Below are 14,743 nucleotides of genomic sequence, written 5' to 3'. Positions count from 1 at the left end.
ACCTAATGAATTATTTTGTTAGTCTTTGAAGTGCTACCAGACTGCTGGCCTACTTTGTGCCCAGAGATGTGCATGTTACCTGCGGCTGCACTGGGAACTGTGCCTCTGTTTAGGTCTATGTTGCAGGAGGGAGGACAGCTCGGTCCCTGCCGGCTGGGGCTGTTGTCGGGTGACACTTGCAGCTCGGAGGAGGTGCCCGGGCCGCTGCGCGTCCAGCAGCGCCCGCCCCGAACCCGTGTTGGCAGCCGCCTGGGCGCTGCCGGCGGTCCCGCTGTCCGTGTGTGCAGGTGTGTGCACACATCTAGCGGGTGCCCAATGCCGGGGCTGTGGGTGAACGCCTCTGTTTGGTTCTAGCCAGAAAGTCCTGCCTCCGAGCCGCTGCGCCGCGGGCCAGAGCCCCGGCCCGGCCACCCGCCCCGCCCTCACACCCGCCCCACAGCCCCGGTCGCGCTACCTCCGCCGCGCGCGGTCTAGCTCAAGCCCTCGCCACTGCCTGGGTGCGCGCGCAGCCCGGCGCCCCCCCTGTCTCTCCCCCCCCCGCCCCCCCCGCTAGCTCTCGCGTTGGCTGCCGGGATCGCTGGCCGCTTTGGTTAATGTCCGCCATGTTTGCCATGGCGCAGGGAGCGGATCGAGCGAGCCCGGCGCGGATCTAGGGCTGCGGGGCGTGCGCTGAGAGCTGCGGGCGGCTCTGCGGGGAGCGGCGCCGGGGCGGCAGGGCCCTCCATGGTGTTGCGGGCCGGGTGCGGGAGCGGCTGGGAGGCGGCGGCGCGGCCGCAGTGAGGGGCCCCCCGCCCGCCCGGCCCCGGGGTGTTATTGTGAGAGGGAGACAATGAGCAAACTCTCCTTCCGAGCCCGGGCGCTAGACGCCGCCAAACCGCTGCCCATCTACCGCGGCAAGGACATGCCCGATCTCAACGACTGCGTCTCCATCAACCGGGCCGTGCCGCAGATGCCCACGGGCATGGAGAAGGAGGAGGAATCGGTAAGGGAGCCGCGCAGGGGGGGCACCATTGTTTATCAGACACCCCCTCCCCTCCCGGGAAATAGGCCATTGGTATTCACCAAGCGCGCTCCGCACGCTCCACGCCGCAGCCCTGCATGTCTTTAGGAGCCCTGCGCAAGTAGCGCTGCGTAAATTCTCCTCCGACGCCGTAAGCGGGCCCTGCTCCGCCATCTTCTTTGCGTCCAGACTCGCGAGTGTTTTGATTAGCCGGGGGAGGCTCTTACGCTAGCGTAAGAGAGAAGTAGGCGCAAGAGGCATCTTTGAATGCGAGAGTGTGCGCGCCGGCCGTTGGTGTCGTAGCGTGCCTGTGCTGCTGCGCTCGCTGTTGTGTATGTGGGACTCCGAGGCAACCGGAGAGTGCGGGGGGCTGTGTGCGCTCTGCTCCTTCCGTGCAGCCAGGAAGGCGCTGCGTTGTGAGATGAGACTGTCTTGTCTTACTCTGCCCTGCGATGCGGCTCAGCGGGCCTGACACTACACGCGAGTGTAATAGCTTGGGGGAGACCCTCGCTCCCACATTGACAGCTGGAAATATCAAGGCAGACGGCACTTAACCTTCTGCGTTTGGTTGTTAACTGTTGCATCCGGTGTTGGGAACATGCATGGCATGTAGTATCTCAGCTGTCCATTGCCGCGGTGCTGTAGCTGAAGATATGCTGCCGTGTGCATCATACTGGAAAGCTTTTGTGCTTCATAGGTCAAGATTTGTAAATAACATGGGGAGCTTTGTTGAATGGGGAGTGATGTGTCAGTTTGCAAAACATATGCGCTCTGGTACATATTGCATTATTTCATTCTTTAGGAAGGGCTTTGTAAGTGTTGCAAGTAGAATACCAGCTGTCTGCTGTTGCAGGTCTTACAGCTGGAAATATAACTACTATTAGAATGCTTTGTACGTGTATGTTTAAGGAACACAGTAACAATGTGTTACATGTGTGGTTGTGTGTGTGAAATGCCCACTGTCACTGCGTAGCTGTAGCTAGATCTATAGTTAAATTTAGATTATGCAGTGTACTCTGTGTTGCTAAGTGTTAAATTGATTTTAAGTAAGCTAGTCAGTGTTGAGAAACATATGTTATCCATAGAATGCTTGCTGTCCAATTCTACAGTGCTGTAGGTAGAGAGACATTATTGTCCGTATATTTACTAGATAATATTTTAAGATGAGTCTTGTCAGTGTTAGGACAGCACCATGAATACTTGCTGTCCATGATTACGGTGCTGCTTGGCAATTGTTGTTGTCACTGTCCTTAAAGACTATCGCTTGCCCTGTTAGATTTGCATCCAGCTCACTGAAGGCACAGGATATTCCCTCCTGTGGCTGTATTTGTATGCGAGTTGAGAGTAAATACACTCATACAAATTTCCTCAATGAATTTCTGTCTCCGCCTTGTAGCCAGCCCACTATGTATGAGGATTGGTTTTTCAGAGGTTGTGGCTGTCAGAAGAATGCTCCATCTCTCTCTGATTGGCTTTCCCAATAGACTATTAATATTGAAAGAAATCTTGTACTCAACTCTAACAGTGCTGTAGCTGTATTTTGATTTTAGAGGATAACATTGCCCTGAAATATGCTCTGTGTGTGTGTGTGTGTGTGTGTGTGTGTGTAATTGTAAACAGACAGCCATGAAACACTAATTTTAACAAATCAAACTTGGAGAAGATGCATCTTTTTCTTTTCAGTAAAATGGATATTTAAAAACCTATTAGCAGACCTTGCAACATATTGTTTGTTTGTGAAATATGGAAGTTCTTAAAGTGAAAAATGTGACTCCTCATTTATATCTTCAGAAAAAATATGTGGGAGTATTTTTAAAACATATACTTAGAATATTCTAACTTTGAGTGTGACTTGTTAAACTACACTTTAGAAAATGAAAGATAGACATAAATTTTCTGAATTCTGCAGTCCTGGGGGTGCAGGTTCCCTTGGAGGTGGGGGTGAAACTTCATAAGGGGAGAGATATGATCAGTTGCTTGGTCTCAGTCTCATCAATCTCATTCAAAAACAGTGAAATGTGTTATCCTTTGTGTATGTGTATTCACATTTATATACCAATTAACAAAATATTTATATTCTGCATACTTATTTTCTTATACGAGCCAAAAACGTCTTTTTTTTATATGAGCATAACAGAAATGTCTATCTGTTTGGATTAAATTAGACTGGTGGTGGGGGTGATCTGCTAATTGCAGGGACAAGAAGTGGGGCCTGATGTCACTCTTGCTGAAGTCTATAATTGTCCCAAGTAGTACACTGCCTGTGTTCCAATTAGATCATTGAGGAAAAGGTATTGGGCTACTTTATGTGTTGTAAAATACTTTAGTTGTATATGATGTACTAAATAATGCTCATACAGTCTCTGAGCAAAATTTTTGTTCTTACTGCATCAAAAATGTGTCTCGTTTTGGTATATTTTTAAATTCTAAGGTCATTCCATGCTGTGGTTGATAGCATAAATGTTAGCCCCTTCAAACATGATTTCTCACTGAATTCCAAGATCTACTGCTAGATTAAGATGATTGTTTTCACCAAATTTGCAACAGTTTTTACTACCTTTGATTTACCTGCTGGTGCAGTAATGATATTTAATGGAAGTTTGGCATTTGTAGATTTACTGGAAGAGGTTCCAGTAAAAGACTTCGAACATATTAGCATTACCTCCGTGATCTGTTTTGTGTAGCCTTCCCCCCCGTTCCTCTCCCCCCCCCCTTTTTTTTTGGCCTTGGTAGTTAAGGTTGTTAATCATGCTAAATAAAAACAGATTTTTAGAGAGGGTAGGTGAGATAGTATCTTTTATTGGGCCAACTTTTGTTGTTGAGAGAGAGAAGTTTTCAAGTTATGCACAATTGTTCAGGTGCGGGAAAGGTATTAAGCCACCCTCACAGAGAAGTATGACAGAAAGAGATCACGTAGGGCAGCTTGATAGTTTAAATTCACTGTACATGTAAGCAAATTGAGATTGTCTGCTCTCATCCCTGCATGTAAATGCATTTCCTTGTATGAAGCCTTTGTGAAGTTAGTGAGACCCTATGAGAGGGTGTAGGATGTTCTTGTGTGCAAAAAGTTGTGTTTTTGTCTCAAGAAGTAATTGAATTTCTCTGAAACTTAATTTTCTCTAAAAATACATTATTTCATTACATCTCAAACTTTTTATACTATCCGCATCACAACAAGTGTTGAGGTTCACATTAAACAGCTGCCTATTTTCTTTTTTGTGTCAAGATTAAAATACTGAATGGGGAACATGTTTAAACTTGGCTTAAAGAGATATCGTGGCCCCCAAGAATTCAATAGGAGTTGAGTTGTTGTTTTCAGTAAAGTCAGGATTTCACCCCATGTTATGAACAGCCTAATCATTGCACATACTCAGGCCTATACAGTAAACCCTCAATTTAATGGACTAATGGGGGGAAGGGTGTCTGTTAATCTTGGAAGTCCATTAAAGCGGAGGGTTTACTCACTGATCTTCTCAACTCCTCTTGGCTCCAGCTCCTCTTTGCTCAGCACTGCAGTTCCCCAGTGACTCCTCCAGGTCCAAGCTGTGCTCTGCCCTTAGCACTGGGGCTCCACGTGGCTCCAAGCCGCCTGTGCTCTACCCAGAGCTTGAGGGTTTCTGAAGCTCCAAGCCACCTGTGCTCTGAGCCACCCACACTCAGATCAGTGAGCAGGGGCTCCTCAGGCTCTGAGCCAATGCACTCTGCCCTGAGTGCGGCAGCTTGTCCTGGCTTTGAGCCACCTGCACTCAGGGGAGAGCGCGGGGGCTCCTCGGACTCTGAGCTTCTCACACTCAGGGCAGAGCGTGGGGGCTCTTCAGTTCTGAGCTGCCCATGGTCTGACCTGAGCACGGCGGCTCCTCTGGCTCTGAGCCGCCCATGGAGGGGTGGCTGGGAGGACCTGGCTGCAGCGGTCCCAGCCGCAGCCAGGGACCCCCACAGCCACAGCAGTCTCCGCCTTGGGGTGGGGGGACTAGTTGTGGCTCTGTTGAGTGGCCATTTACAAGATTGTATAGTATAGTGTTGTACTCTACTCTTTTGTGGGGGAGGCTAGTGGACATCCATTGTTACCAGTGTCCGGTAAAACAGGGTTTGTTATATTGAAGGTTTACTGTAAGTAATTTTATTTGTGAGTAAAAATTTGTGGTTTTTTTGCTACATAAATTCTCTGTGTTTTTGATTCTTCTCATAAGAAGATTGATAGAGGGCAGCAAGATTGCTGTAATCAAAGTGATGGCCTGGGAGAGCTCTGACAGTGTTGTGTGCAGTGAGCATGCACCTCACTTCACATGCCTGTGCTTTACTTGCATACAGTAAACCCTCAGTGTAGTGGACAAATGGGGTCAGGGGTATCAGTTAAACCCAAAAGTCCATTAAACCAGAGAGTTTACTGAGACCTTCCCCCCGCCCCCACAAAAAATGCCTGCTACTCACCTGCTTCTGAAGGAGCCAGAGTCCAATGGTACTTGCATTGAAACTGCCCCTGTGGCGCATAGGTGCATGGAGCCCCCAGCCCTGTGGCTGGAGTTACCAGAGCCTGCTGTGCGGCTTCAGGAGTCACTGCTGCCACTGGTGCTGCCACACACTTCTCACACCAGGGGTCAGGGCGTACAAGTGCCCTGTGCCCATGTATGCCCCCCCCGCCCCGTGGGAGTAGCGTGTAGCAGCTCCAGCAGCAGCAACTGTATAGGCAGCGGCAGCTCCAGTGTCTATTAAGTCCTTTTTTGGGGGGAGGGAAGTGGGATGTAGGATTTTACAGGCCTTGATTAAGTGGGCTTTAGGAGCAACAGGGATCTGGCAGATGTCCATTGTTCCCAAAATCTGCTAAATTGAGGGCTTACTGTATAACCTTAATACCAGTAGGGCTTCAAGGAAAAAACTATGCAGACAGAAGAAACCAGTGGAATCTGGCAATGGTAGATAAAATGTCTTGTGGGCCACGTACAGAACCTGATGCCCACCACTAGTCTAGAGTAGTGTGTCTCACCCTTGATTTTTTTTAATAAAGTATCCCCCTTTTAAATAAATAAATAAATATTGTGTGTGTGCCTCCAGACTTCTCTCATGTAACCCTAAGGATACGTGTACCACAAGTTCAAAGGTAGGGTCCTAAGGTAATCTGGGATCTTGAAACAAGTGCTATTCTACCTGTCCAGATTACTGTACCCTTTTCATGTGTCAGATTTATTTTCCATACCACCAAGTTACACCTCACTTAAAAATGCTGACTTACGAAACGTGTGAAAATACCACAGATGACTACTACTGAAAACTTGATGACTTTTTACCATCTTATTATCAAATAAATGAATTGGCATGGAAATATTGTACAGTAGACTCCCAATTTACGTGGGGGTTGCACTCTCCCTGCACTCAGTCACGTTAACTGGAGATATGTGCAACTTGAGTGCACATATTTCAGGGGTCTGTTGTACTTACAATTCAGCATAAAGCATACTGAAGCAGTAGAAACAAGTCTTTGTCTGAACTTTTAGATTGTACTGACTTTACTGGTGTATTTATGTAGCCCGTTGTAAAACTGGGTAGATAGCTAGATGACTTGATGTATCCCCTGGAAGACCTCAGGGTACACCCAAGGGTACTCCTATCTCTAGTTAGAAACACTGGTATAGAGTGATTTCATTTTGCAGCAACTTGCACTTCTTTCTCAATTCTTAACATTTTTGTTATTACAAGTAGTTGTGAGGACTACTATAACCAAAAATACATAAAAACATATTTTTCCTCTTGTTTGTCTTTACTGTTTGACAGTACTCCTTGTATAAATGCTTCCAGTCATCTGTTCATCTTTTAGTTTATTTCTGTAATTAGCCCCTCGACTTAGATGTCGGAACTCTGCTTCAGGCAGTCTCTGAAGCCAGTGTAGTTGTGTGTAGGTCCACTTGAAAAATCAGAGCCAACAGTCCCCCCCCCCACTCTTTTTGTTTGGGTTTTCCATAAGGTGGTGGTGAAAGCATAAAAACACAAGCATGGGCAGAAAGGTCAAGGGCAGCATTCAACTACTTTTTTTACTTATGTTTTGAAATTGACTAGATTTCTGTTCAACAGTAGTGCTTTAATGAATGACAATGGTCCCTTCTAAAGATAGTTGTTACCTGTTTTCTATGGAACTTATTCCAAAACTTTTGAAAATAGAATCTGTCATCAGGAAAATGAACCCAATGATGGCTGGCTTTAAGTCCTGTATATGTTGTTAAAACCCTTGCTGTCAGGTTAATTTATACATGATACCTGCTTGTTCTTTACAAACTTTCACCCCATTTAGTGAAATAATAGTGTTCCCTTCTTAACATGATACTTCATTTCTTATGTGTTCTGATCAGTAAAATAGTCTATAGTGCTGATAATTGTATCATCACTGGCACATCAGGAATAATTTTCAGCTTGTGCAAATTCAAGCGAACATTTCTTTTATCTAATATACTCACTTCTCATTTTGAATTTTTTTTTCTAAAAATTGGTAATAGATTTAAGGCCTTTTTACAGTAAAGCTGGTACTCTGAAAGTATAGCTTCCCCACTGTCCTTCTGTGTATTTCCAGGAATTCATGTTCCATTTTACAGAACACTGCTTTATGGGATGCAAGAGTAGTCACTACGACATGAGGCTTTCAAAGCTAAGATTTCATCTTTATACTGTGAAAAAACTAGATGAGCTCTGTATTATATTTTGGTAGATGCTTTCAGAATGCATGAGCGTCATGTTAAATAAAACTGGCTTACCACAACATAATCGTTTACTTTTTATTTGACACCAAGCTGCATGTTTGTGACTGTTAACTTGTGTGAGTTGATTCAAGTTGTTCAGTGCTTCTTTTCCTCCATTTCTGCATTTATAAAACGAGGGTGTTGATACTTAACAGCTGTCTTATGTGACTAAACTGATTTTTGGGAAACGTATTTTTGCATGAAACTTGCTGCATAAATATAAATTATTTAATGTCGCTATGACAACATAACTATACTGTATCAAGAGTTACTTCTTGTACACAAGTTGATATTCTTACTCACATAGGCTATGTCTACACATGCCCTCTTCTTCAAAGGGGGCATGGTAGTCAGGCTGATGGGAGATTACTAATGAAGTGCTGCGATGACTATGCAACACTTTTATTAGCTAATTCTCCCCCGTGGCAACTTTGAAGTGTCAGACTTCGAAGTGCTGGCATGCCATGTAGCTGCGGGAACTTCGAAGGGGTGTAAGGACACTTTGAAGTAGCATGGACACTTCGAAGTGCCCACGGATACATGGCATACCAGCACTTTGAGATTTGACACTTTGAAGTTGCCTTGGGGGAGAATTAGCGTAAAGAAGTACTGCATATTCGTGATAGCACTTCATTAGTAATCTTCCATCAGCCTGATTACCATGCCTCCTTTGAAGTTTGGGGCAAGTGTAGACATAGCCATAAAGTTTATGTACTTTTTGTGTCTATGATTTTTTAACTATATATGGGCTCTCTTCCCACCATTCCGTACCTTGTCTTTTCACTAGTGAACTGAAAGAGACATTTTATACGTTTTTACTTAAGTTGAATGTAGTGTTCAGTGTTCTGTTGGATTTTTACTTCAGATATTAATAAGGACCACTTAAGATTACACTTACAACTTGTAGAACTTTTTTCAATAAGCAAGGTGATTAGCAGCTTATTTTAGTCTAGGGTGGGCAAAATATGGCCCAGGAACTGGTTTCAGCCTGATTAGCCTTTTACTCCAGCCTGTAGCTGGTCCCTAAGTCTGTGGGTGGTGAAGGGGGAACTTAAGGTGCTGTCACCACCCCCAGCAAAATCTTTCAGCTCCTGTTGTTTGGAAACTAACCAATACAAAGTGAGGTTTTGCTGGGGGAAATGTGAAACTGGCCAGTGTGAGCTGAGAGATTTTGCTGTGGATGAGGGCAGTGGGAAGGTCTCCACCCCCAGCGCAGAGAACCACATGGAACAACCAGTGGTTGGGACTGCTGGCAGGCAGTGAAGCCTGCCTGAGCGTGTTGAGGCCAGGAGCTGCTTAGTTAATTACCTTCTGGGTAGAGCCCTCCCTATGGCACGGCACCTCAGCTCCCTCCCAGATCCTGAACACACACACTTACATCTCTCCCCTGCCATAATCCTCTCCTGCGCCCCAACCCCTTGTCTGAGGTCATCACCTAAATCTTCTGCACACTCCTGTCCCCTTCCCCAGGTCACAACTCCCCCTAAGACCCTGCAACCACTTCTACATCCCTTCTCCAGGCCAGAATCCTTTCCTGTACCCATACCCCCTCCCAGGCCACAACCCGCTCTTTTAACCAAACTCCCTCTCAGACCCCACACTCCATACAATGTGCCAGTCCTCTTTCCTGAGCTGCCTTCTGTATTCAAACATCATCCCTGATGCCATTCTGCCTTCTCAAAAAAAAAAAAGTGCAGCTCTTGACCATTTACCAAAATCTTGATGTGCCCCCCCCTCAGCAAAAATTATTGCTAACCCATTTTAGTCATTCCATAGCTAACTGGGGTATGTGCCAGTATTACACACCATCTGTAGCCTCTTTATTGAAGTGTCTGTTCCTTCTACAGATGTCTCTTAGTAAAGTGCTTGCATGTCTTAATGTAGTTATCAGTATCTCCAGTGTAACTGCATTTTTTTCTGTGGAACTTAAATTATGTGAGAAGCTCTTTCAACTTTTTATTACTATTTATCATACAGTATATGGTGATTAACTGTTGAGATACTACGAAGAATATGAATTAATTTGTAATAGTATCTGATACTAATTAATATAAAAGGTGTAAGCAAGTTTTCCCTTGCTGCTCCTTGTAAGATTAGGATTTGCTGAAAATATGTATGCGAAGACATTGTTATGGTAATTTTTGTATTGCATGATGTCATTTGGGATTATTGGGGGTAGTGAATAATCAGATCAGTTAGGGTCTTTATAGCTGTAATGCTGTATTAAATAGAGTATCTTTCACGCTGCATGGAGTGGTGCTTGATATAAACTTCAAGTTTCATGTGTTGGAAATGCGCTAGTGCCATGCAGCTGAATGCACCAAAATCATTTCCATATGAAGGAGTTAAAAAGAAACAAGGATACAAATGATCAAATAAAGGGCTATAAAGTTAATATAATAATGGTTTGAGCCATGGAAAATTTTGTCGGTCAGAACTTGGGAATGAATGATTGTGTTGGTTTGCTATCTCAAGAGAGTGGAGTTCTGTACCAAGCTGTAGTTAAACTTGTAGAAAATTTTTTTTATGGATAGTATTGATAAGTGTGTTTTGGGCTTTTGATTTGTTTTTTCAGTTGTAGCAAATTTATGGGCAAGGTCCGTCAATAACTATTTAATGACAGTGGATCAGTAGGCATTGAGATTTAAGAAGTTAGTTTTATAACCTTTAAAACACAAGTTGTCAACATCATATATATGTTGTATATTTTGATATCCTTAACAGAGTTTGTTTTTAAGTTCTAAAGCAAACGTTTTCTTGCATTTCTGTATGTAAATTTTGATTATTATTGAAGGAAATATTTTTTCATCTATTTGTGTGCCTGGTTTACCAACTTTTACCAATAAAACCTAATCATTCTAAGCATAGGTATGGTCAAGACAGGATTTCTTAGGGGAGAAAGGTGTTAGAAGCTTTACTAAATGTTAACTTTTGGCTGTCTGCTTTTAAGGTTTTTATTATTTATGCATATAGTATAGTAGAGAAGCAGCTTGGTTATAGTTAAAGTTAACAATCTTTCAGTTTAAAAGTTTTGAAAAATCTGTATGATAGATTGGATTGGCTTTAAATTTGGTGTCAAAGATATGATGCAAGATCTTGTTTAGTGATTCAAATTGTGACCATTTGACCAGGTAGTTCCCAAGTTAGGGCCCCTGCTCACAGCTGGAGATTAATCAAAGGCTCAGATCATCACATCAGAGTCTCAAATGTTTGTGCGTTACCCCAACAGAGAGTACAGGACCCACAAGTCCTTTGGAGGAAATCAATTTTTTAAAAAAGTCTGCTTCACTGAGATACGGTGAGAATCACATACCTATTTGCAGACCTAATGAATGATTTCTGAGTATTTGCAGTGAGAGGGGTTAATTCTCTGCAAAACTACAGCACAAGAACAGTGTGGCTCTGAGGTTAGATAATCGTCTAAAAATCTGAGCACAAGTCCAGGCACTATAAATTTGAATCTGGTTTAGGGCAGATATCTGAGGTTTTTAAAAAAGCAGGTATATTACTCTAATGTTGCTCTGTTTTTATTTTTGGGAAAATATAGTCTGAATATATCAGAATATTTGGATGCTGCTGACACTTTTTTGAGAGGGAAAATAAACTACATAAGCATGCTGGCAAGGGAGGGGAGGCTGATTTACATAGAAAACATGTTGGAACTGTGGGAATAGGTGGCATGGTTGGAAGGTCAGGCAGTGGGAGCTGAGTAGAGTATGATGGAAGGGCTGGGATACTGAGAAGGGAGGCAAGAGAGTCAGGTTCAGAGAGCTGGGAGAGAATGCTTCAGAGATGCTTGTCAGCCTCACATTCCTATCCCATGTATATGCAATGATCTGGGGAGCCACAACCTCTCTACAGAGGTGTCACCCCCAACTCCCCTCAGGTGAGCCTAGAGGGAATTTCCCTACTTGGAGATATATGAACCCCACTTCTTCAACTCATTTGTGGGCTCTGGAATCATTGCCTCCCTGGGGTTATCTGGGGCAAGTTTACACTACAGATTTTCAGTTATGTGTATGAGTGCTTCGTGCCTTGCTTCAGTGCTGTGCCTAATCACCATGAGCACATGCTTCTGTGCACAATAGTGTGTGCCATACGTAAGTATCCCAACATGCAATTCGCCACCATTCAGTGCACTGTTATTTGGATAGTTTTGGCAGTGTGTGGTTGGGTAGAAATAAGCCATGCGGGGTGACTGGGACTGCAGGGTCAAGTTCTCATTGTGTAGCTTTGTGCACCACATAATGTGATCTTTCCCATAATTTTTTGACCTGTTTTGAAAATCCCACAAACCTGTATTTATATCAGTGTTTCCCAAAATTAAAACATTCACACATCTCTTTTTGGACTTCAGCCTTATTGGTGTACCCCCCGCTCCAGTGACATCCCAGTGCTTAACATCTCATTTTTAGTAATTTCTGCTGTGTACCCCTTGAAATCATCTTGAGTACCATCAGTGGTACACGTACCTCGCTTTGGGAAACACTGATTTAGGTAATGGCAGAGAAAATATAAAGTTTGTGGATGATACCAAGCTGAGAGGGGTTGCAAGTTGTTTGGAGGATAAATTAAACCCAAAATGATGTTGAAAAAGGGGAGAAACGGTCATTAGTAAATAGGATGAAATTCAGTAAGCACAAATGCCAAGTACTTTACTTGGGGAGAAACAGTCAGTTGCACACATCCAAAATGAGAAATGTCTGTTTAGGAAATAGTACCACAGAAAACGTCTAAGGGTCATAGTGGATCAGAGACTATATATGAACCAATAGTGTGACATTGTCTCTTAAAAAAAATTAAAAAAAGGGGCAAACATTCTGGGAGGTATTAGTAGGGGTACTGTAAGCAAACCCTGAGAAATAATTCTTAAGTTTTGTTCTGTGTTGTTTAGGCTTCAATTGAAGTGTTGTTTCCAGGTATTCCAGGAGAGTTATGGCCAAACTGGTGAAAGTCCAGAAAAGAGAAATAAAAAGGATTAAATGTCTAGAAAGTATTACGTATGAGGGAAGACTGAAAAAATTGGCTTGAATCTGGAGAAAACTGAGGGGGAACGTAACAGAGCCTGGGAAAGCCGGGGGCATGGAGGGTTGATGGGAACATCGCTCCTTCCTGCTTAAGAGCTTGTCCCCTGGTGCATACTTTTCACCCCTTTTTGTCCTCATTTGCTATCCAGTCCGGGGTGAAAGTAATTTAAACTTTTTAACTAGTACAAATCATTGTGTGTGAGCTGTTCTTAAAATAGGGATTATAAAAAGTATAGTTTGACATTACTTATTAAGGACTGTCTTGTATTCACATGCATTTCGGCTCTTGAAGTATTGATTTGGTAACTGAATTTGAAAAAAAAAATGGCTCTTCTCACTATTTTGTTTGTAGACCCCTGTTCTAGCTAATATATGACTTCAGGGGACTGGGCTAGATGACCTCTTGAGGTGCATTCAGCTATTTTTTGCACAACAGCCTAAACTCAGAATAAACTAAGCAATTTGCACTATGCTTGTATAGCTTCTTTCAAGTGTAGTTCAACATAGGCTATTTTGGCACTGGGCACCAAATGTCAAATACAGTGCTATTTTGAAACATCCTTTACTCCCTCTGTAATGAGGACTACAGGGATGTTGAAATAGCGTGCCCATTATTTTGGAAAAATATTTAGAAATAACAGGTGCATTTCAAAGACACGGAGTAGCTATTTTGGGATGTCCAGGTATCCTGAAATATCTGTGCCACGTAGAGAGAGCCTTCCAATCCAATGATTCTGTGACTAATTCCAGCAGGTCAACTTGCTGTGAGACAGAGAACTATTGGCATTCACAAAAGCAGATGCAGATGGTGGAGCACCATTTCTGGGCCCTAGCATTGACTGCTTGGACCACATTTTAGCATAGGCTTAAGATGAACAGTGGCTACAGAACTTTAGATGTTGAAGGCTGTATTCCTGTATCTGTGCAGCATGCTTTCCCCAGCCATTTAGCATAGGGATACCAGACTGAGAGCTGCATTCAAAGTGGAGAAATGAGTGGTATTTGCACTGTAGAAACTTCTAACACCAGATTGCTACTGGTTAGTGTGAAATCATTTTGGAGGGGTTGTGCAAACATCTAGGGCCATTAACTGTCTTCTCTTATTCAAGAGTGTGACTGTGATAGTGTGCAGGACATAATGGATGCATTTGCATCGGTGGAGTTCCTAAACTGTGCTAGAGCAACAGATGGCAAGCATGTCCCTGTTTACTACTGCGTACATCAGTAGAAACGGCTTTTTTTCCATAGTTATGCAAGCACTGCTGGATCACTGGGGATGCTTCATCAGCGTGGGCTGGTTAAAGAAGGTGCATAGCGCTTGCATCTGTGTAAGTCCACGAGTGTTTAGAAAAATACAAATAGGGATTTACTTTCCCAACTGGCAGATTACTATTGATGATATTAAATGCCAGTAGCAATTTTGGTGGCCCAGCTTATCCATTATGCATTCCCCTGGCTTATGAAGCTGAACGCTGGTGACTTTGACTTCACAAAGGAAAGAGTTTACTACTGTTTCAACAGCTGCAGAATGACAGTGGGTAGATTGGAGGGGCACTGATGTTGTTTATTGACCAGACTGGAACTCAGTGAGGAAGAATACCCTAATCTGTTATTGCTGCCTACTCTGTCCTGTATAAAATCTGTGAAGCAAGGGTAAAGAGTTGCTGCCATAATTGAGGCCAGAGATGTAACAGCTGTTAACTCAGTCCTTGCACCTGGCTGTTCAAACCATCTGAAGAGCTCAGAGCAGTGTTACATTTTTCAGGGTGAATTAAGAGTGAGCACTTTAACAACAACCCACAATAACGTGTTGTGGTATACTGTGCCTTGGCACTACAGTTGCGGGGATTGTTAGGAATTGTGTCTACATCTATGAATATAACGTTGGCAAGGTGTCTGTTAATTTGATAGTCCTTCTGTGTATTTATGTTGATTACACTTGGTAGTCAGTAACCCTAAGAGTTGTGTCAAAGTGTACACTTATCAAGTAA

At 43.5% G+C, this 14,743-nt stretch overlaps 1 protein-coding gene across 1 annotated transcript in view; it reads left to right on the top strand.

The window, feature by feature from the left end:
- Nucleotides 1-607: 607 nt before the first annotated feature.
- EPC2 (enhancer of polycomb 2) overlaps nt 608-14,743 on the top strand; it is an 86,771-nt gene continuing 72,635 nt past the window's right edge. The window contains exon 1 of the mRNA XM_075000897.1: nt 608-982. Coding sequence (XP_074856998.1) covers nt 830-982 — 153 coding nt within the window. The 5' untranslated portion in view covers nt 608-829. The remainder of the gene's footprint in view (nt 983-14,743) is intronic.

This window comes from Carettochelys insculpta, chromosome 8, assembly GCF_033958435.1.
Source record: "Carettochelys insculpta isolate YL-2023 chromosome 8, ASM3395843v1, whole genome shotgun sequence".
Lineage (NCBI taxonomy): Eukaryota > Metazoa > Chordata > Testudines > Carettochelyidae > Carettochelys > Carettochelys insculpta.
Note: the sequence above shows the minus strand (reverse complement) of the source record. Positions and strands in the feature narration are given on the sequence as shown.